Raw genomic sequence first — 23,150 nt, forward strand, 5'->3', positions numbered from 1 at the left:
CTCCAGCACAGGGTAAGAATAAGCTCCTGAGACAGGTAAAAATGGTTTATCCATAGCAACAGCTTACCTGCTGCTGACAACACTGAGGTGGGAGATATAGGTATTGCCAGTAGAGAGCAGGGCAGCAATTTGGCTTTGCCCTGGCATGCAGAGGTGTTGTGTGCTCCATACTTTGTGGAGGGGACCAGGTTAAAATGCACTGGACTGCAGGTTAGGACTTCCTTCGCACCACAGGAGAACAGCAGGTCCATCAGCACCACACTGATGGACGGATGTGCTGCTCCGGTTTGTGCCGGGAGCCTCCCCGTGCCCTTCGCAGGGGGATGTTTGGCTTTGCCGTCAGCTTGAATGCTGACAAATGAACCTTGTGCAACGGCTGCCATGGGGCTGAGCCCTGTCACTGATTGCTTTCATTAATCTGCAGGAAATTTTTTGCTGTGTCGTATTGCACCTCCCCGGGCGTGCACTGGGGAGCAGCAGGGGAGCAGCATTTGCTCAGCTGCAGCAGGGAGTTCAGTGGGGCTCCCTGCCCTGGGGCTGGCAGCTCCAGCAAGCCCCCATTCCCATGCTGCTGCCTCCCTGCTCTAGTTTATTTTGTCCTTTTTTCTGGACAGTCAGTGAAATGGGACTCGATTTGCCAGCTTTCATGGCCACAGGAGGGCTGTGCTTGCCTTCTGGGGCCACAGGGATTTGGGAGGGGAGTGGCATTGGTGACAAAGACAGGCAGAGGTCAGCACGGCGCTCATCTGCGTCAAATTGTGTTTTCTTTACGAATAAAATAACACTAAGCACTATTTGAAGCATTTGCAATTTTCTACTCGACCAAGCAGCAAAGTGGCCACCTGGCTGGTGCTCCCCGAGAGCAATGTGGGAGCTGCAGGAATGTCAGCCTGGCCCCATAGCCAGACTGAGAGCCCCTCTCCTTCTGTAAGCCTAAATTTACAAACTGATGTAGTCCAAAAAATCCTTGAAGCTGCTGATTGCTCTCGTGAGAGTGGCCACAAGCATCTGCCCTCAGCTTCACTTCAGTCTGAGACAGGCTGCAGACTTGTAGAGGTCAAAAGACCAGTAATGAAATGTTACACCAATAACTTGATATTTCTTAGAGTCCTTTGCAATACAATAGTGAAATCAGCTATGGTTGTGGCCAGGAAACAGGAGTAATACAAGCTCACAGCTTCTCTTGAAAAACCAGCTCTCCCCAGGGCAGATGTGCACAGAGGGCTGGGCACGGGTGGCTGAGCATCCAGCAACCCAGGACAGGGAGCAGTGGGGCTGGGCTGAGGCAAGTACTGGGTGCTGTGGTGGTTCAGAACTCTGCCAAGACCCTTCCCATGACAAGGGCAGCACTGTGGGAGCAGATTTCATAGCTGCTGGCTCAGGAATGCTGAGATGTGCCTGGACACTGACTCCTGGGTGCCTGCCAGTCCTGATTGTGAAACCTGCCAAAATAACAGTGTCCCATAATGAACTGGGAGAGAGGAATGTCCATAGTCAAGCTCCCCATCAGGGAGTAACCCTCCCAAACAGCATTGCTCTGCCTCTGCAAGAGAGAGGAGCAGGCAGTTTCTCACAACAGCCCTGACAGAAGCTATGCCGTGACCTCCACAAGGAAGACAAGGTCTAGTCTGCCAGCTCTGGAGGGAGCAGGGTGTTATACTGCCTCTCCTAGCCCTCGAGAAATTCCAGAAATTCATCCAAACTGCAGCACTTCATTGGCCAAGGCCATCAGGGAATCAGCAGCAGTATGAGGCGTTGGGGCATGCTGGTGATTTTCTCTGTTTCTCCTTGACAAAAAGACGGTGTCATCCCGGCAAACACGTGCACCAGCTTGCCGAATCAAATAAACCTCAACACCTCACATGGCAGGACTTTGAAGCAAAACAATCAAGCTGACAGATTTTTGTGCTCTGACATCACAGATGGGAAAAAGTCTTACTAATCCTCCAAAGTTCCTTCCAGTGGATGATTTCATTGAAGTCTCTGGATCAGTCCCAGCTGCTGCAAATGAGCACAGATAGACCAGAATTCAGCAATAACACAGGAAATTTGAGCAACAGCTTAGATGGTATCTCAGAATCCAGGAGCATATAAGAGATGTTTTTATACAGAGCACCAGGGTATTTGGGGCTAATAGAAAACAGAGGTAGAGTACAATTGGGATAACCTCTAAATCGCATGTTTTGTGGCTTCATCACACACAGAAATGCTGACTTCGATCTGCCAACCATCAATGCCTTGTTCCAGGTCATGACAACTCCTTTCAAAGCCTCTGGGTTAAGCAATAACACTATTTTAATCAATGGATGTGTTCATTGATGTTCACTGATGTCAGCAGCTGCTACAGCACCTTAAGGACAAAGCAGCTCTTTGAGCCCACCTACTCCTAAATAGGTAGAGCAACTTCCACCCCTGCTAACGGCATCTCCTTCCCAAAACCAGATCTGTGGGAGAGTCACATCAGTTCTCAGCCTGGGTGGCATTTTGCCCACTTCAAAACCTCTTTATCACCATGATCTGATTGCCGAAATTTCTTGCCTAATTCATTTCTTCAGACTTTGGCTACAGATACAATATAGATGCTCTGATACTGCACCTTAATGACACCTGTATTGATCTGAACCTGCCAGAAGCCGTCTTCATCACCCTTTCCATGGCTCATGCTCTGACCACACTGATGGCTCATTTCCCTGCTTTCATCAGAACACAAACATAGTTCAAAATTACTATCAATTGTGCTGCAAGTAAATATTAGGGCACCCACACGTGGGACAAGTAACAAACACTGATTAATGGTTTACACAAGGCGGTTGGCTTTAAGTTGCACCCCCTGAGCAGGGAGCCAGGGATGAAGATGGTGGTTAGAACTGGTAGTTCAAAGCAGCCTACACCTGTAAAACTGCCTTCAGATATTTGCTGCAGAAGCTCTTTGCTGTGTATCAGAGTCAGGGCCAGGAAGAGTCCTGCTGGGATATAGCGGTGTCCAGGATGTTTGGGAGTAACACAGAACAGTGTTACTGTGTTACTTTAGAAGCAAAACATGGGACTACTTACTATTTATACTTTGTGTTGCTTTGTGGCATTTAACCCATTTAATCACCAGGCTAATTCCAGCTCAAGTGGTGGGTGTCCTCACTGACAGGGTCAAAGCAGGATGGGGATCCCACACAGGAGGATCTGGGCTGCAGATTGGAAGTGGTACCTGCTCCCATCAGCAATGACTCCAGAACTGTCCTGCTCGCCTGCAGAGGGGCACAGTGTTACCATCTGATGCTAGATATTATTATTACTTCTTACTCCTCGCAAGATGCAGTTGCACTGCACACAGAAGTGATTTTCACATGGAAACAGGAGGTTTGGGGAAATAGCAGGCATTTTCTGCCCATCTACTGCAACACCCTCCCCATCTGAGCCCTCTGTGCTGTGACAAATTTAGCCCTCTGACTCCTGTGGTACCTGTTCCCCTGCCCAGCTCTCTGGGGACAGAGTTCCACACCCCGCTTTGTCCCATGGGGAGCAGGCAAAAGTCTCCATCATCTGGGCAATCATTAACTGCCCCTGTGAGCCTGGGAGGTGCAAGGAGCTGTCCTGCTCTGCAAACACACTAATGGCTCAAGTGGAGATTAGCAGGAGTTCTCACCAGACACACTGCACCACAGAGGTGACACAGTATCAGAGACCCAGCATAGCTCTGACCAGCCTACATAACCCCTGCCTTGGCGTGGCCACCACCAAGGTCACCACCACAGTGCAACCAGCACGACTTCTTAGGTTGTAATGGGATTGCACAGAGTTTGTGCTGGGGGCCAGGGCACACAGGGTGGGAGGTAAGGCTGGGCTGCCCAGCCAGTCCCCACCACCACAAGCAGCACTTCAGCCAACATCTAGAATTAACCCAGCAGAGGAAATGTTTAACCAGCCTCTAGAACCTCCCTGCAGCAGGAGGTAAAACAATGTCTGCCTCAAGTCCAGCCCTGGGTTACTTTAGGGGACTTCAGAGCCAAAATTTTGCCTGCAGACCAGAAGCCTGACTGGCAGCAGTGCTGCACTCCCAAACCTATGCTGAGCACAGAGATTTAATAAAGATCCAGGCAGGAAGGACCAGGCAGAGCTGTCTGCTCTGTCACTCACAGTTGCACGGAGGCCCCTCAGTCAGGCAGACAGCGAGCCCATCCCGGCGGCAGCGTTATCTCACTGTCATTGTATTTGCATCAGCATTACACATCCCTGGAAGATTGGTGTTGGGCACTCACTTGGCATGTCTGGGCTGTTTTAATACAGAGGGGACGTGTCCCCACCATAAAGCTCCTGATGCCACAGCAACTGGCTAAAGAGACGACAGCCAGCAGCCAAAATCACTAGCACAGTAACTCAGCAGCTAAAAGTCAATCTAATGTACAGCCCCAGTAACAAAGGCCCTGCTGTGGTCTTTCCTCTTCCCAGCACTCATTAGAAACATGGGGGTAGTTGGTGACTGACGCAACTCCTTGTCTGCAGGAGCCACTCCAAATAAATATCACCCAGCAATCAACCGCCCTCACACAGTAACCTTCAGGGAGCTACAGGGGCAATACAAAGGCTTTTTGTTAATCCCGAAGACACAGGAGCACAGGGTGAGATTACTAACTAATTCAGATAGTAAAGATAATTGTTCAGCAAGGAGCAATCAGAAAAAGAGCTTTGCCATGGAAAGTCCTTTGGTTTAGGATAGAAGGTCCTAAACACCTCACAAACTCACTTTCCTGCAGAGAGGAGCCCAGATGTGCAACTCATCAGGCACCAGGGCAGATCAGACAGAAGTATATCTAGAAAATTTAGCTGGCTTTTTCTGATTTGGTTTACTCAGTCAAAAGCAGGTGTTGATGGTTTCCATCCCCACATCCACCAGCAATAACCACCCTTACCTCGGAGCTCAAAGCGGGTTTAAATTGATGCTCTTTTCCCCCTTTGACACATCTCCAGCGAATTCACAGAACCAAAGCCTGTTCAAAGATGATCCAAGGGGAGTAGTACAGATGTGCATAGATTTCTTTTTCCATTCAAAGTACCAAATTGTATTTTTGGAGTGTGCAATGAGCAGCCAGGCCATGGGGCAATAGGTGACATGAGGGGAGTCTGCTTGGCCACAAAAAGCTTTTGAGGCACACATGGGCTGTGAGGCAGGCTGCAGTTTGAGCAGAAAAACTGCACAACCTTCCCACTTAAAAGCCTCTCCTTCACCGCAGGTTTGGTTTAGAGGCAAAAGCTGCATGGGGTCTGCCAGACCCTGCCCTTGTTTAACCCATGGCTGGACGGGTCTGGATGATTGTGCTCACACAAGCACAGGGACACACACCACACACAGCAGAATGTGGACCAGCTTGCCTCTTGTCTCCTGCATCTGATGCCCCACGTCAATTAAATTTAACAGCTCCTGGTCAGGAGGTTAAAAAGAATAATAATTTTTTTAGTCTCTAGTAGCAAAGGACCAGCAACACCTCCTATGTTTCATCTCCTGTAATACAGCAATATCTGTACAGTCTTTTCCCACTCCTCTCTTGTCTTTTCTTCCAGAAAGAGTATTCCCTTCAGTCCAAGAGTCCAAGTGGGAGCAAGAAGCCAGGGAGTGATGGTTCAGGTGAGTGCCGGCAGCCTGTGCTGCCCCACAAAGAGCTTTGGAGGTGAACTGGGAGGGACTGGGGCTTCTGCTCACACCTGGCGCTGCTGAGACCCTTACTGAGAAACATGGCTGGAATGGGGGAAAATGCTGGGACATGGAGAGGAGCAAATTGTGGAGATGTGAAAATAAGTAAAAGAGCACCCCTGTGGTCCATTGGCAGCCTGGCCTCTTTCTCCAGTCTTTCATGGGGCCAGGAGTGTCAGGCCAGGACATGGCTGAGATAGACCATGGGTGCCATGGCGTGTGAAGATGCCTGGGCACCTCAGCAGTGCCCCCCAGCTATCCTTATGCCTTCCTCTGGCTGTGCTCCATCCCTGACCCTCCTGGGACTGGGACATTGGGCATCTGCAGGCTGGCACTGGGCAACCTGGGCAGAACTGGACCACAGCATCCACCTAAGAGCCAAAAGGAGTTGCTGAGGTGGTTGCTTCTCCTCCTCCAGCTTTGCATCCTCTGGTTTTCCAGGCTGTGGCAATTCACAGCCAACATGGTACCTCCAGCCACAGCAAGGATGGGAACAAGAAGCCCAATTCAAGCAAGGGCTGCATCTCAGCTGGAAGAGACCTGGGGCAGCAATGATGTGGCATCACACAGCTCTGATGCCACCAGGATACCCATGACCCTGTGTAGGGGCTGCTTCTCCCTCTTGCAGCCCCTACCCCTGGGGTGCAGCAGCTGCTCCCCTGGGCCGTGCAGCAGTTGGTTGATGACAGGGTGTTGCAACATGCCAGGGAATAATCACGATAACTCGAGTGGTTGCCCTGGTGCCGGCTTGGCTGTTGCAGTGGTTGCTAAAGAGAGTGGGCGTGCGGCTTCCTCTGGGGCGATCTGATTTCTCCAGGAGAGTGGTTAAGGCACGTTGAGGAGAAATCATCCTCCGTGGAGCAGGGACACGACCTCTCCACCAGCAGCAGCGGCTGTGCCGAGCGGGCGGCTTGGGTGCCTGGGCACACACAGAGCTGTTTGCTTTGGGGAGAAAGAGTGATTCGCTTGCTCATCCGTCCTGGGAAAACATCATCTGGCAACAAAGAGCAAAGGGAACAAGTTTGCAGAGGGACCTCTGGGACCAGCACTGAGGAGTGAGCAAGGCCACCGGCTGCTGCCAGCTGAGCTCCAGCCCTCAGTGGGGTCCTTGTGAGGTGGCAAGAGCAGCGAGGAGGGAGCGCCGGTGCAGCAGCCACCTCCACGTGACCTCCCGTCCAGGCTCCCACTGCAGACACCTGGCAGTAGCCAGGCAGCTTCGTCGGACCCAGCCAAAAGTCACGTAGGCACAAGTGCAGCCAGGCGGCAGCGGCAGCCTCAGCCCCGACAGCCCCATGTCGTGGGGCGCGGGGCAGCACCTGCCCCCTGGGCTTCCCAGGGCCACGCTGCGGAAATCAGGTAAGCTCAGGGCCCCTCGAACTGCCCCGGGGGATCCCCACTTCTCTGCTGCTCCCTCCTGTGGGATGGGCTGCTGAGCCCTATGGGATTGCTCTGCACTGCATACATGTTTATGCACAGGTGACTTGGGACTCTGTTTTAATTTTATTTGAGATATCATGTTACTTTAATACTTTAGTAGCTGTTTGAGAAGCTGCACCTTTTGCTTCTGCCTTTCCAAACATATCCTGCAAGAAATTCCCTTTGTAAACCCATGTTGCAATTCAAACCTTCTTCTTAGAGAGGCATTGGGCTGGACAGGGGGCTACTACAATGCCTGCAAATCATCGTGGGAGGATTTTCTCTGTATTTAACGAAATACCTTTGAACTACCTTGAAGTATTCATTACTGATTGGTGTGCATATCTGTCATAGGCAGGCAAATGCAAAGAGCAAATAGTTGATGAGAGATTAAAAGTAAGTTTATGATTGTCAAGAAGGACTGCTGAGCATCTGCCACTGCCCAACAAAACTGAACAAGTGCTTCACGTGCCGCTTGTAAAAGGCATGGGATGTCTTGGTGATTGCTAACAGAGTGAGATCTGAGCCTTTCTATCTTTGCTTATCACAGTCCAAGGTAATTAAATGAAATGATTAACCAACCTGACAGCAAAGGGGCACTTGCTGCTGCCTGACAGCACAAGCATTTCCAGCCAGTAACTTCTACACCCCAAAGAGCCCAGCAAGCCTCAAACCTTATGAGATTTCTCTCTTCCAAATACACGTGCATGAGTGCAAAGCTCAGTGACCATGACATCCAGAGTTCTTTACCTTTGGAGTGACTGCAGGTGGTGACACATGGGCAGCCCGGGCTGAGCCCAGTGCCCACTCTGTGCCCTCTGGTGCTGGTGTAACTGGGGGACCTCAGCCCTGGGGTCTGCGGTGCTGGCACGAGACTCTGCAAGGGTAAGCAGCACTCGGGGCTCTGGGGTTGAACTGGGGAGAGTGGCTAAAATAGTGGGAGAACACTGGCTGTACTGGTGGGAAGCTCAGACTGTACTGGTGAGCAACATGGGCTGTACTGGTGAGGGGCCTCATCCCCAGCATGCACTCAGAAGAGAGGCAGAGGTAGGAACAGTGTTGACATGTGGCAGCGGTGCTGGGAGCTGCAGGGATGTGTTCCCCCAGCCCTGTTTTACATTTCCATTAGGGTTTTCTCTCCCTTTCTGACCCCGTGACCTCGTGGGGTTTATTCCTGACCGTCAGGGCTGAGTGAAGGCGAGGGGACCCGGGCTGTGCGCGCCTGCTGCCCCGAGGCAGCCACCCGATAGCTGGGAACTGCTTCCCACGGCGGCCACATCGAGTTACACTCACCCTGTTGCATTATAAATACCAGAATTAGCCTTGCTTAATTATTTAAAACTATAGATTAAAAGCAGACAAAGGCTTTTTGCCTCCTTCCCAGAGCACGCGTATCATTTATCGGTGATACGGTCGCCTGGTGACAAGCAGGGGGGAGTGTGCCAGGTCCATCGGTATGAGGTGCTCCTGAGCTGCCGACACAGCAGGAGCAGAGGAAAATCACGGTGAGGATGGGAGCTGGTGCCATCTCACCCAGGGAGGGTAGTGGTTAGCATCTGTCAATCTTTAGGCTCACATTATTATTATTATTATCATTATTATTATTGTTATTATTATCATCATCATAACCACTGTTAACCTCATCACCATCATCCATCACCAGGGCAGTAAGCCACAGCAGTCATTAAGCTAATGTGAATTACAGGTATTTTGTTCTGGGATCGGCTGTGTAACAGCAGCACATGGATTAGCTGGGGTGATAGGGCATATTTTGTGGGCTCAGCTGCAGTGACTCACCCACCAAAGGGTGTCCAGGCATTGTGAGCCTCCCCATTGTGCAGCACTCACATCTGACTCACCCAAGCTGGCACCTGGGTGCCTCACTATGCCCTGAACCCACCGACCACGCAGATAAACACCTGAAAGATGCTTCCAACACACAAAGCTTTGGGGCTTTCAGAAACCAACATGCAATTCTTTCCCTGCCCCACGTTGCCAACCCAGCTATTCTGTGTTTCTCAAATACAATTAACTAACACTAGAAAAGTCATGCAAATTAGGAAATGTCATCAATTGAAGAATCCAAAACAAAAGACAAACTTTCAGCTTCATTCTTTGTAGGACTTAACATACAGGATGACCTTGTCTGACATTACACTCTCACAGGAGAAGGCGTAGAGCCAAAGTCTGGCTCCACTTCAGGCATTTGAAATGCATTGACAAACGCATTGACATACCCTAAAGTGAAAAAAAAGTGAACATCTCGTTAACAGGTAGAACTGTGCCAGTGCTTAAAAGTAATAGAGGCCAGTTTAAAGACCCCCCACACCTCCACCTGCACATGCAAACCATTGCAAGGAGTGAGGACAGGTCCCATTCCTCTCAACCTTCCCAAGAGGGCTGTGAGGGATGGCACCCTCACTGCGGGGAAAGGAAGGCTCCTCAGGGAGCCGATGCTTTCAGGGTCTGTAGCCCAGAAAAGGGAAGGTTTCCTCCCCATGAACTGCAGTTACGAGTTTGTTAACTTTTAAATGTGTCAGAAACTCGCATTATTTCCCAGGCTCGGGCTACTTGTGTAAATAGCTTTAAACTCGCTCTGCTGACCCGTCCTGATGTGTTGGTTTTGCAGCCACCTGACTTGCAGGACGTGTATGACCAGCTGCTTTCAGCAACACTTCATTAATCTCTTGGTCCTTTAAAAAAGACACATTCATTAATAAATCCCAGGAATCCAGAAAACCAGAAGTTCTTCCCTGTAACCACAGTTTTAAGTGATCATTTCTGCCCATGAAGCAGTCTCTTGGGTCACTGGTTTTACAAACCCAGACCCAGGGCTCTGACCCTGGATGTCCCTGAGGTTTCTGCCCAGTCTGATTCCTTCTACCAAGTAACAGGGTCTCCCAGAATCACAGATGGCAATGTCCTCTGAGTATGGATCCCATTCCCAAAATAATGCCTTCTGACTGTTTTTATGGGGGTGGCATTTCACAGAAGCCCATTCTCTGCCCAGAAAGGGATGCCCATACAATATTTTTGACAAGAGCAGTTTGGTCATCATCTGGCCCTACTGGCAAACCTCTCCTAAGATGCTCTAATTGGAAAATCAGTTCTCAAATGACACAGACAGCAGAAATAAACCACTGTGAGCTATGTTTGCTTTCTAGATTTCAGCCAAAGCTGAACACCGACCTACGCTGCAAAAGGCAGCATTGAGAGCTTTGCAGGTTAAGGACGCAGGTGGCATGGACAAGTGTGGAGGGATGTGCAGACCATGTCACAGGAGGCAGGATGTCAAGGAGAGCTTGGCAAAACAAAAGTCAGGGAGAGAAGGCATTTCACATGAAAACCTGCAAAAACAGCTGGTGTCCTGCTGTACCATCCATTCTTCTACACAGGTGCAAGCAAAGAGGTGCTGGGCAGGAGCCCAGACCTGCACCCTACAGCTTCCTAAACCCAACATCTATGGATTAATTTTGTTTCCAGCCTCCGAAGGTTTTCCCCTTGTAAAGAACAGCTGTAGCCATGTAGACAGCCGTAAGCAGAGCTGCACCCCTCAGGTTACCTGCCCTTTCCAGGACTGTTAATCCTCTTAACATTCCTGGGGATTATTTCCATTCCAACTGGACAGTAGAGCAGGCTGCCAGAGGCAGCGCAAGGAGCAGCACACAGTCCTGATGCAGACGGCAACCCACCACTGAGAGACAAGTTGCTTAATCCTAAATAAATGCTCTGTGAAGGGCATCTCCTCCAAGTGACGGAAAACCAAAAAGCAGAAGCTGCAAAGGGAAGTGTAGCTCAGCTCTGGCCAGGCCAAACCCTGGGCATGAGCCAGCCGTCCACTTCTCCTCCTCCTCCTCCTCTTCCTCCTCCTTTCCAGGAGCAGGCTAAAACCTTTCTCCTTGCCCTGGGCCGCACAAAAGTCACTCAGCACCCTGAGCAACACATCTCGTGTTATGCCCCTAGTAGAGTATATTTAATATATATTTGCAAAATTCAAAGGCATTTAATGTTGCACCAAAGCTGCCTGGTATCCGGTTCCTCAAAAAGATTAGGGCTGAGCATAATCACAAGTGAAAACAATTTGCCCCAGGATTTCAGACTGATGATTTTAGTGCAACTCTCCCAGGAATTGGGGGATTTATAAGCATTTCCAGGCAGTCTGAGCAGGAATTTGGGCTTTGCTTTAGGTCAGAACAGACCAAGATATTAAAATGTTGGTTTTGTCCTCCAGCCAGTCCCACACCCTGGGGCAGGAAGGTGGCTGGTCTCTGGGCCATGTCAAAGATGCTGAAAATTCCCTATGGGGTCTCCTAGAAAACTAATCAAGGCTGGGAGCTCATTTCACAGATACAGTTGAGAGAAGAGATGACTCCACATGTGAAGCCTAAGTTTCTGCCAGGGTCCCTGGCATCCTCATCCCACCAGTCTTGCTTTTTACTAACAGAAAAGAAACTGGAAACACACCTTCTTAGAAAGCCTCAGGCTTCTAGAAATGAGGGGAGGGAAAATATCTAAAAGTAAGCAAAAGACTGAATGTGTCGAAGAAAACAGAGCTACTTTTTATAAGCAACACTCCAAAGCAGACCTATTTCAAAGGTCACACTGTCTTTCTGAGTACAGCAGAAGATATTAACATTCACATGTATTTTTTTGGTTATATCTTGCCAAGAACAATATAAAAATGTCCAACATCTTTTGCTGATTTATGATGGTGGCCAGGGAGGTGCCAGAGCAGAGCCTTGTTCATTGATCTACATCTGAATCATGCAAAAAGAGACACCCTGCTGTAAATCCACTGCAGAGACCTGGCTTGATTTACACCTCCAGCACCATAAATAATGACAAAAAGCAGCATGATAGCAGTCTGTCTCCCCTTACGTGGACAAGAATTACATCAGGTCTTGAAGATGATAGATCTGCTCCCCGAGAAACGTTTTGCACTGGGTCCCTATTTGCCAACCTGCAGGAAAAAGGATGCCCTGTCCTTACTCCCAGCACAACCCCAAGCTGTGTTTCAGGTACACCAATATCTTTATATTCTCATTTTTCTTTTTCTGCTCAACGCAAAGAAAGACTTTCCTTAAATTGTTCCAGATTGAGGGCTTCTGAAGGTTTAAAGTGCTATTCTTGTAGCGAGGTTCGAGGCTCCTTACAGTCCCAGTCAGGACTTTGACTTTGTCCCCAGGGCAGCAGTACAGACACCCACTGGAAGCCAAACCTCAGGGTGGGTGTCTGCACACCCCTAGACACATCTAGCAAAATGAAAACCAAGCACAGAGCTACCTGCTGTGTCCTGGCCCCTGCAGTATTGTTCAGGCAAATTGCACTCCTGGTGAGGACTTTTGCATGCTGGTTTAACAGAAGTGCTTCCAGTCCATTTCAGTTCCTCCCACTCCTCCCTTCCTAGTTTTTTTTCTTAATTTGTACTAGTTTCAGTGAAAAGTTCCCCATCTGCCTTCAATAAATAGACTGATAAATTGCTGCTTCTTTGCAAGCCTCAGCCACGCAACATTAGACTGCTGCAGCCTGAAAATAACCCCATTAGCCCCTTCAAAACCTCCAGAGTGCTCCCCCAAAATGCTGCATAAGCAGAGTGCCCCTCAAGACGGAAGGGGGGCCCTTCTCTGATCATCCTGGGTGTCTGGGAAAAACATCACAAGATCAGACTGAAGGGCTGGATGACACTGTGCCATGGGGTTGTACACTGCTGAGTGTTAGACCTATGTGGATATGGGGACAGCCTACCCCAAGTGAATCACTCGGGATCTGGATCTTGGGGAGGGGGAGAAGGGACTCCCACTCCTGAGTTGCAAAAGGAAACCCAAACTCCATTCATGGAGGCAGGGGGACAACAGTAGTTTATAAGTAAAAGTGCTGCCCCAGTGCCCCAAGAGCTGGCATAGGACCTGAGAGCTACTCAGTCCAGAAAACAATACCAAAGTCACTTGAGTTTCAGCCATTTACAGCAACCAGGCTGGTCCTTCAGGCTTGGTTGGTTGTGTAATCCTTCCACGCTTGCTGCTTGCTGCATTATCCCCTAGCAAAGCACAACAGGCGGATTTAAGATGGACAAATCCAAGATGGATATGCCCCAGCCCTTCTCCTGACATGTGTCAGGATTTGGTACTCAGCACACAAGCCAGTGTGGGCATCTGTGTCACTGGAGGCAGCTCTGGACTAAACGACGGCACAGGAACAGCCAGAAAGGGCAGTGGGATGACACAGTGGCATTGAGGTTAGTCCATTAGTATAGCTGTCCAAAAACAGTGTTTCCATTAAAAACACCTGGCATTTTATTTAAGTTACTCCATGGAGAGACTTTTTGTTTGAAGAATGAAGACATAGCTCTGCCATTTGAAATAGGAGCTCAACCGTCTCATTCATGCCAAAACAAACCTGTGCTTTTGTACCTTCCTTCCTTGTCTTTTGACTGCCTCTTCTTCTGTGAAAAAAGAAAGAAAAAAAAGGGGAGAAGTACAAGAAAAAAAAAAAAAGGCAATTTTATCCCAGTGAAAATCTGATATGTTTTTCTCATTGTTCAAAAGCTGGTTTTCATCTAACAAGAATTAGCCATGAAATTGTGCTGCCTTAACCCTTGGCTGTTCTTCAGTCTGTGCATCTCTCTGGAAGGCAACGCTGAGCCCCCAATTTCAGCCTGAGGAGTCCGGCCCTGCAGGGGTTTCAGTCAGCCTGGCACTTGCCACCAAACATCAAATCATGCCACCTTCCCTTCTGCCAGCAGTGATGTGTGACCCTAGAGGAAAATAATTTGATACAAAAAAATCACTGATTCCAGCTTCCAGGGGCACTTTAAATATGTACCGAACTATTCACCCCAATTACACTCCTGTAATGAGCTCTGATTTGTTTTCTTTTGTTCCCAAAGCAGTAGGGCACTGGCCACAATGAGAAGTTGTTTGATATTGAATCATTTCTTCAGCAGTATTATTCCTTACACAATCCCATTTGATTGCAATCCACTTCACATTTAATAAGTACTTAACTGACTATGAAAGAATGACCTAGTCTGCTTTCTCTTGCCTTTTTTTATTGATTTCTCTTTTAAAAAGGTTTTATTCCTTTTATATATGAGATTGAAATAAGAGAAAGAGGCAGCATTACTGAACAACTGTTTTCCTTGCAGCTCCATCAACCCATATAACTTCATCCTAGGCCCCAAAAAATACTTTAATAATGAGACATTTAAAGACCTAAAGCTGCCTACACCCTTTTCCTGGGACTTTTTGTTCTTACTGGTAAAATTCCAAATTGTTCAAGTGAATAGTCAGGAATAAATTGCTCTTTCTGAGCCCCTGATTAGACCGTACACTGAATAATTGGAGGCAGATCTACTGTGCTCTGCATTTAAAGACACAGCCCACCACATGTAGTTTGTCTTATAACTTGTGCTTTGCACTCACTTTGTATAGGGTTTTTTGTAAAGAGAAAATGTAAAGCACTTGGAAAACACCAACAGTGAGCATGTCCTGTGGTTTGCCTGAAATCCAAGCTGCCATCCCTTCCAAAACAGGAGGCTCTTGTTCTTACATCCAACATATAAATTATTACAGCATGATCCCAGACTGCCTGGGCGAATGGTGCTTTTCTTGGCACGGGGCTCGATCCTGGTCAGCAGGATATCAGCAAAATCTTTCCTTGTCAAGAGGTTTCAGATGCAGCAGCACTTCCTCAAGCCAGTGTTTCAGAAACCCTTCAAATCCCACAGCATCCCCTTGTGTCAAGGGACTGACAGCGGCAGCCAGGACACCCAAAGCAGCAGCTCAGCACAGTCCACATCCGTGGCTGCTTCCAGTTTTAGTCAGACCTATCTTGCATTAATTAATCCTTGGCACTAAATGCTGCAGCCACTGAAGCGAGTGGCTGGCAAGTAATTTTAGTGATCTAATTAATATGTGTCTTATCAACAACACAAAGGGAACATTTTTTAAAACCTCTAAAAAACCCGCACCAGCACACGAAGGCACGTGCACTCAGACACTGACAGTGTCAAGCAGCTGGGACAGGCACCATTTCTTCTCCTCTGTCTTGCCCAGGGGAGGAGAGCTCCAGTGGGTTCCCACACCAAGCAGGGTGAGACTTCTCACGCAAACACCTCTCTTTTCTTCCAGCATCGATGTACACTGAAATACAACGGGAGCGACCAGATGGTGGGAATATCCTGACTCACCCAGATTACATAGATGGAAACCCAGACCTCATCAAACCTAAAAAGCTCCTAAATCCTGTAAAAGCCTCGAAGAGCCATCAAGAGCTGCACAGAGAGCTGCTGATGAACCACAAAAGGTAAGACGAGGTAACAGCCTGCCACTGGAACAGTCCAAGAGGTGCTGAGCCATCGGAGCTCAGGAGCTGAGGCACAGGTGCACAGGGCACGATAAACCCCTTCACTTGTAAACATAAAACTTGCCGTAGACCTTTCCTCTTTTCTCGGAGGTGACAGTTTCTTTTAAAACAAAAGCAGAACAGAAAGCCCCTGCTCTGCCATGCTGAAGTATCAGCTGGCACTTTTCAGAGCCACAGGCACTGGAAGATGCAAGGCATCCCTAGAGAGCCCCACTCTTGGTGTTACATGAAGGTTTTCTGGTTAGTCTGTCTCCACCACTGACTTGCAAAGTCCCCAGCCACGTACATCACTCCTGTGTGCTTGAAGGTCAACCCAGAGGCAGAAAGAAGTGCAGGCTGGAACAAGCCATTGAAAGCTGGGGGAGCACTGGGGTGAGATCATCTGTATAAGGAAAAGGCTAATCACTGATTCCCTAAATAACAAGTGGGTAAAAACAGGCTAGAATTCATATTCCTGACTTCCTACCCCACCACTGCAACTTAACTTTTTGGGGGTGCAGATACAACATCGGGAAAATCACACCAAGGACTGAGAACCTACGAGCATATTATTCCTTTACAGCAACTGTCTGAACATCAGTGCAATAAAATCATATTCAGCTCAGAGGCTTTTAAGCACAGCAAGAAATCTGCTGGCTTTATATTGACATTTTTCGAATGCCCTGAAATACCCTGACTCGAGAGCTCTTTGGCCGCCTAATTAAAAGGAGCACAGCCTCTGTTCTGAAGGACTGCAGTCATCTCGAGAGACAGGCACGTATATTAATTCAGGGAACAATCAAGCCTGCCAGTGGGGTGCATTAATCAATACTGGCACTGGCTGGGCTTGGGTTTGATTTGATTTTCCCAGAATCAGAAGAATTACAGGGACCATTCTCTGGCATCAAGGCAGAGGTAACTATACCAGCCAGATATTTTTAAAACTCTCTGGCTTGAGAGTGACCATCTCCTCCCTAGTGATACTGCTCAGTTTAAAGGGTCACCCACCAGCATTGGCTTTGATCTCAAAGAACATTGATCCAGTCTACCCATGATGGAACAAAGAAACAGGAAATCCCTGCAACAGAAGCCACAGAGGTGAATGGCAGCAGATGGGGTGCAGATCCCATGGCATCAGACTGAGCTGGACTTCACACTGGCAAACACAAAGTACATCATCTCTCTTTATTATTCCAGTTCTGTGCCTGCCACTGTTACATCCACATGTGCCATCAGGTACTGGCAGGAGGCAGCTCCACTGCAGCCATCCTGCACACCCTGACCCCCCTCATGCCTCAGTTTAAAACTGGTTTGGCTTTGACCTCCCAGCTATTTTTCAGCAAGTATGTGAAACAAACTCTACTGGAAACAATAACCCATCGTTGCTGGTTTCCTGTCACTTTCAAATCCACCAGTTTTGCTTCCTGCTACATGTTACTGAAGAGGGAGAGAGGGAAGAAGGAGAGAGAAAAGGGTCTGTGACTTGCTCCTGTTTCTGCTTTGGTTGTTTTTTCCCCTCAAGCAGCGGGGAGAAGCAACTCAAATCAGCAGCTTGTGCAACAAAATCCTTATCTTAGTCAACACCTCTGGGCACTAACAACACCGGCTGATTAATTCAAAGAATAGTAACAAATCCACAAGCAACATTGCATGGTATGTCTCCAGCAAGCCAAGGCAGGTTTGCCTTCTCTCAAGCCTTGGGAAAAGCAATTTTGCAGCATCCAAGTTGTTCCTGCCTTGAAAAACCATCACGAAAGCTCTGGGGCCAAGGTTAGGACTGCCTTCACTGATGTTGCTGTGAAGTTTGTCCTGTCATAAAGCAAAAGAAATTACAGTCAGAAGTATTATTAAACCTGGCACTGGTCCCCAGCCACATTATGATAGAACAGAGGTTTGGTTTGCTGCATCTGGAGAGTGTTTTTCTCTCCTGCCTGCCAGTTCAGTTTCTTGTGCTGTGAGGTACCACCTCAGTACCTGCCACCCTGCCCAGAAATCCACAGCCCACAAGGTTTGATGTCTCTGCTTTCAAATGACCTTAGCCAAAACCAACCAGCCTTTGGTGAATGGAGACCCCCCCAGTGCTGAGAAGGAGTTTTGCATTAATAGCACTTCCCAACCTGCCATGCCCTGGGCAAGCCCTTAGCACAGGCATGGGGAGGTCCCTCCTCGGCTCAAAATAGACCTTCACCCACAGGAATACCAAATACCAAATACCATCCACGATTACTCACATGCTTCCAGTGGGGAAGAAGCCAGTGGGAAGGTGGCCAGGGTCAGCTGCAGGAGGTAAATCTGAGTGTCTAAATTCAGCCACGGCAATATCCAAAGTGTGAGGTTTCTGAAACTTGTTCAGAGAATTTCTACCATCTCTTTACCATGTATTTATGCCCTGCCTGCATGGCCTTGCTATGTCTCCTTTTCCATGATTCCACCCCTCACAGGACAGGGATTCACCTGAGATGCTTCAGGCAACAAAGGGGAGCCAGGCACCTGCGCAATCACCAAACCCTCCAGGTTCCAGGAGAAAAGGACGTTTAATTTTGGCCTCTTGACCCAAACTACCCATGTCAACGGGGGCATTGCCAGCCCTCAGTTCCGAAGCAAGGCTTCAGATGAAGCAAAGCTTCAGACAGGATGCGAGGGGAGGAAAGTAGCTGCCAGGACAATTACTGCAGACCAATGACTACCCCTGCTGGTGGGAAAAAAATCGTCATTATTTCAAACGTCTTCAACGCAGCTGAATCCGTACCTGACACCACTAAAACCAGCAACAGCGGGAGCCAATGGAAGGTCCCATTTCCACACCTGACACAGAAAGCTGCAGTGCCCCCGTGCAATGGGATCCACAGAACTTCCAGCACCGCACACGCCATACAGGGACAGCAAACTGCGCCCACCCCAGACAGGCAGCCCAAGGCACCATCCCTGCAGTGTTGTAACACCCCCAAACCCTGTGGATGGATCTGTGGACCAGGGCTGGTTCGTGGACCAGGTCTCCCATGTTTCCATTTAGGAAAGAGAACAGTTTTGGAGTTGCCAGGCTGGCAATTTGGTCACTCCCCAGTGTAGGCACTCTGACCCTGATTTATCTGCGTTTTATCCACAGAGGTTTGGGCGTGGACAGCAAGCCAGAGCTGCAGCGGGTGCTTGAACACCGACGGCGAGATCTGCTCATCAAACAGAAGAAGGAAGAGGAAGAGGCAAAGAAATTGCAGTCTCCTTTTGAAAAAGAGCTATTAAAGAGGCACCAGAGGCTGGATCAGGTAGAACTGAGCTTTCAGCCATCCCTGGGTTATCCTAACCACCCAACACAAGGCACTGGGGAGATGGGTTGGCTGAGGCTCGACCCAAGGTACAGTGCTGCTACCCCTCCATAAAACCAGGAGCCACAGTACATCCTTCACTGCTGCCCCAAGCAGCTGCAGCACCCTCATCCTCACAGTGGGATCCACTACATTTGTACCACCCCACCCAGAACCCCCGTCACACACCACTAGCCCTGGATCTCCTCTGGGTCCCACACAGTGTCCCTGGGGTGTGTTTTCTAGTTTGAAGCAGCCTAAATAGCATGGAAGGCCATTGCAACATCCACTAAAGGGGTGCTCAGAACCCTGAGGTGTAGTGTGAGAGGCTGCTTTTGGGTGCAGTTCCTGACATGTACCCTGGCCAAAAGTATGCCTGGGGAAGGCAATATTCACTGTGCACTTTCAGCAGCACAGCCAGGCCCCAGGTGCTCCATGCCTGCCCTCTCACCCAAACCAGTGCAATCAGGGAGCAGACTCATCACCACTGAAAGTAAAGTCACTCTGTCCTGCTTGCCGGTATTTGCATTGCAAATGGATGAAACCAGTTTATTTAATTAACAACACAATAATATTGTCAGTCAAGCCGTGATCACTTGAAAACCAAAGTCTGGCACTCTCAGAGAAGAACCAGGAATATGAAACAAGGTGGTTTAGGGGCAGATCCATAAAGACTTTGCACATAAAAGTGAGGCAGTACAATGATTTACCCTGCCTTAGATAGTAACAACTGCTGAGAGCTTTTCCCAGGCTCACAGGCCTCCTTTGCTGGGAAGGATTAAAACCTCCTCCTCCCTCCCCCATGCCAGGTCTGAAGTGAACCCCTCCCCTGCTTTTGTGATGGAGATGTTCCTCCCTAGAGGAAAAAGAAAATAAATTAATGTTTCAGCAGGACACAAAAAGAGACTAAGGGTGAATATAGGTCTGCTGTGATGATTTGGAAAAAGAGAGCCCCAACATGTGCACTACACACTCATTCAACTTTGGGCAATAATAACTGAACCTATCAATAATGAAGCCCTCTGTTTTAATGCATCTGATGCTCTTTTGTCCTTTCATATGCACAGCGACTCTTCTTTCTTGCAGCTGGAGAAAGAGCAGGAGAAGCAGGAAGACCATGCACCAGAATTCATTAAAGTCAAGGAAAACCTGAGAAGAACATCAACAGTGACAGGGGATGAGAAAGCAGCGTAGCTTCTGCCAAAACTCAACAGGGATCCTACCAAGGCCAGTGCTAACACACACCCGCTGACATCTCTGTACATGGTGCACGTTCACAGCCACATCGTCGGGGCTACTTATGGTTATTAACACTTGCTCCAGTAGAAGGCACAGAAAAGGTTTTCCCAGCCCAGGAGGGAATCACTGTGGAAAAAGTGCAGTATTCACTGAAGAAGTACTCACACAAGTGGATGCAGAGATAATGATGTTCTTTCTCCCCCCCCAGACCATGGGTGCACTCTAACCACCGGCTAACTCTTGGTTAACTCTAGGGACACAGCGAATATTTAAGCCAGGGAAGTCTGTGGAGGCTTGGGGGACCCCTGCTTCTTCCTGGAGGCAGGCTTGCCATGCACAGGGTGACAAGAGGGCAGCTGCAGCTGCGGAGAACCTCCTGGAAACCTGGCATGCTAACTAAAAGGGACAACTTGTGTATTACTGAATACAACCCAGATAACCATAATGGCTTTCCCAAGGGTCACTGGTATTGCACCAGTGTGTGAGTCAAGCCTGGCTGAGGCTGTGTCCCAGCAGCACACCTGTGCTATTAGAAAAACCAACACCTGTGTGCTCATACCAGTGCAGCACAGGCAGGTGCAACTATTCTTCACAAGCACCTTTAAACTGCATTTCAACCCTGTTTGAAAGTGGCTATTTAGGCAGTTCCACGCTCAGGCAGAAAATACATTGGACTGTTCCATCAACACCCCAAGTGGGAGGCAAATGCTCTGTGCTGAAAGCAAAGGCTGGGTGTTTCCAGCATGGTTGTCCATGGAAGCATGCAGTGACCAGGCAGAAGATCCCTGAGGATGTAGCAGACAGACAAACTGCTTCTTGCCCCTGGACTACTGAGCTTCAGCCCCTCACCCAGCAGCCAAATATGTGCTATCATAGGGACCTATAGAAAGAGTCCTGTGATGGAGAGGGGGTGATGTGGTGATGTCACACTGGTGTCAGGCTGTCCCATTAACCACTCTGCTTGCAGCTGGTATCTGTAGACAACATGGGATACAGGGGAACATAGGTCCTGACGCAAAACTATTTGTCATTGCTTCTGATCCCCTTTTCCAGGGGTCAGAGCTGCCTCATTGCAGTTGCCACCTTGCAAAGCTGAAACTTTTCTTGTTCCTGGTATAGCCAAGCTGAGGTGGATGGTGCATTTGCACCATGTATGGACAGAGCCTGCCACACTTATGGTGGGTTCCCCTCATGCCCTGGGGTATCCACATCCAGAGCTAAAATTGTGCTTTCGGGAATATCTCATCTTCCTGCTTCTCACATCAGCCCTGATACAAAGCCTGAACACCATAACTCACTGACTGCCTTTGGACACTGGCCCTTGAATGGCCTCAGTGGATCTCATCAGCTGGGAAGGTAATACCTGGTTAAACAACATCTACTATCCATGTCTTCAGTGGATCCATACATAAATTAAGGGAAAATGGGTATTTATCACATATTTATCAAAAAGTTGCTAATCCATTCCCTAGTCTCCCTGGTCCAGTGGGGTATTTCATTTCAGAGAGCTGTTGCTCGACCTGACAGCTTGGGTAAAACATCTGAGCCACATCACATGTCAAGAGCAGTGACACAGGTATGGAGTTTCTGTGACAGACTGGACTATAAAAGCCTTTAACTCAGCTTCAGTCCTTGAACACCCCATGTCAAGGCACTGTCTCTGCTGTATTTTTTAAGCCCCTTGCTCATATGCTTGTTGTAAACATGATTTTGTTTCAGAAATCCAGTGCATATTGTCACTATGGCTCACACAAGACCTGAAAGGCTTTATTACGTCCTTTCCAACTGTGAAGCTTTTCATATAGGTGATGATTAAAACCATAAGGAAGAAGCAGCATCAACCATTTTTTCAGGGGGAAAAAAAGAAAGTCAAATTTCTCCAAGGATAAAAAGGTGTTGCTAAGGATGCCTGTACATAGCTGCAAAGAATGCTGCATGATACTCCACAGAGAACATCAGTGTAAGTAGCAAGTCAGAATTACTGTGCTGGAGTTTTGTGAGGAGTTATGGCACAGATTAAGTAACCTTGATCAAAGAACTCAAAAAAACTCAGCAAATTAATTTGTAATTTTGCCACAGATGGAAATGCACTCCAGGAGAGGCAATCTGTCACTCCATATGCACCAGTGAAATCAGTGTTATCAGCTCACCCGGACTGGGACGGGGGCATTTATGCAAGTCCTTGGGTGGGAGCCATCCAGTAAGGTCAGCAATGAAAAGGATGAAAGTATTTTTCAACTGCTCTTCTTAAGCAAGCAAATATTACCTGGGGGAAAAAATAAATCAAGGTGTCTCCCTTTGATGTGGTGTCCACCAAGCACAGAGTGGGGCTGCACCCAGCATGGTGGCTAAGGGGTGTCTGGGTCATTTCCAGCAGGTGTCCAGAAGGGAAAGGGAAGGCCAGGTCAGACTGTCCTAACTCAGGCTGAGCAAGCAGAACCACAAGAAAACCTTCCAGTAGTGGAGAGACAGCAGGAAGCCCTGACCCAGCTGCCCACCAGGACCCCATATTGTGGGGTATCTTCAAGTCTCTATTGCTTTTACATTAATTCCTCCCTATGTCCCTAAAACACATTCCTGAATAAACATGGTGTATTCAGAAGATCATATAATCAGAGTATTGATGGAAGACAATTTTTTGCACTGTGTATGTTGCTTATGTGGTATATAGTCTATATTCTGTGTTGATGTTTATACATTTATATGAAACTATACATTTATATGTCTTGCATCTCTACTGAATTAACTTGCTATTTAATGTGGACAAGTCTGAAAAAATAAACTAAACAATGATTGTATATTTTGCTCTTTTCCACAAGGAACTGAAGAAGCTCCAAGGATTCAAGCAGACAACAGCCAAATAAACTTAATGAACATACAAACCAGTGAAGCCTGACATCAATTCCTTTGTTAGTGTTGTGTTAACTTGCTCATCAATGAGCCCTTTTCAGCATCTGCACCCAGTGCTTATCCCCAGACTTCATCTCAGTTTGATGAAAGTTTAAAGGCAAAAAAATTGTGAAATCAGGCCTTGTGCACTGAAACTTTCCATACTGTTTGATGTATGGAACTGGCCATGGATACCCACTCGCCTGGCAGGTTAACACCCACAAAGCCAAGGAAACACGTCCTTGGATTTAATTTAAAAACTCAGCGTTGAATTTACA

General features: G+C 48.2%; 1 protein-coding gene across 2 annotated transcripts in view; it reads left to right on the forward strand.

Annotated features, from left to right (window-relative positions):
- Positions 1–22,868, forward strand: part of FAM107A (family with sequence similarity 107 member A) — a 28,488-nt gene extending 5,620 nt beyond the window's left edge. Inside the window, exons 2-5 of one of the 2 annotated variants that reach the window (XM_064667345.1) lie at positions 5,554–5,617; positions 15,229–15,403; positions 18,549–18,705; positions 19,831–22,868. In XM_064667345.1, coding sequence (XP_064523415.1) covers positions 5,554–5,617; positions 15,229–15,403; positions 18,549–18,705; positions 19,831–19,938 — 504 coding nt within the window. In that variant the 3' untranslated portion in view covers positions 19,939–22,868. Of the gene's footprint in view, positions 1–5,553; positions 5,618–6,495; positions 7,040–15,228; positions 15,404–18,548; positions 18,706–19,830 lie in introns of those variants that run through there. The other variant, XM_064667346.1, reaches the window with a different exon arrangement.
- Positions 22,869–23,150: the final 282 nt, after the last annotated feature.

Source organism: Pseudopipra pipra, chromosome 11 (genome assembly GCF_036250125.1).
Source record: "Pseudopipra pipra isolate bDixPip1 chromosome 11, bDixPip1.hap1, whole genome shotgun sequence".
In the NCBI taxonomy this organism is placed as follows: domain Eukaryota; kingdom Metazoa; phylum Chordata; class Aves; order Passeriformes; family Pipridae; genus Pseudopipra; species Pseudopipra pipra.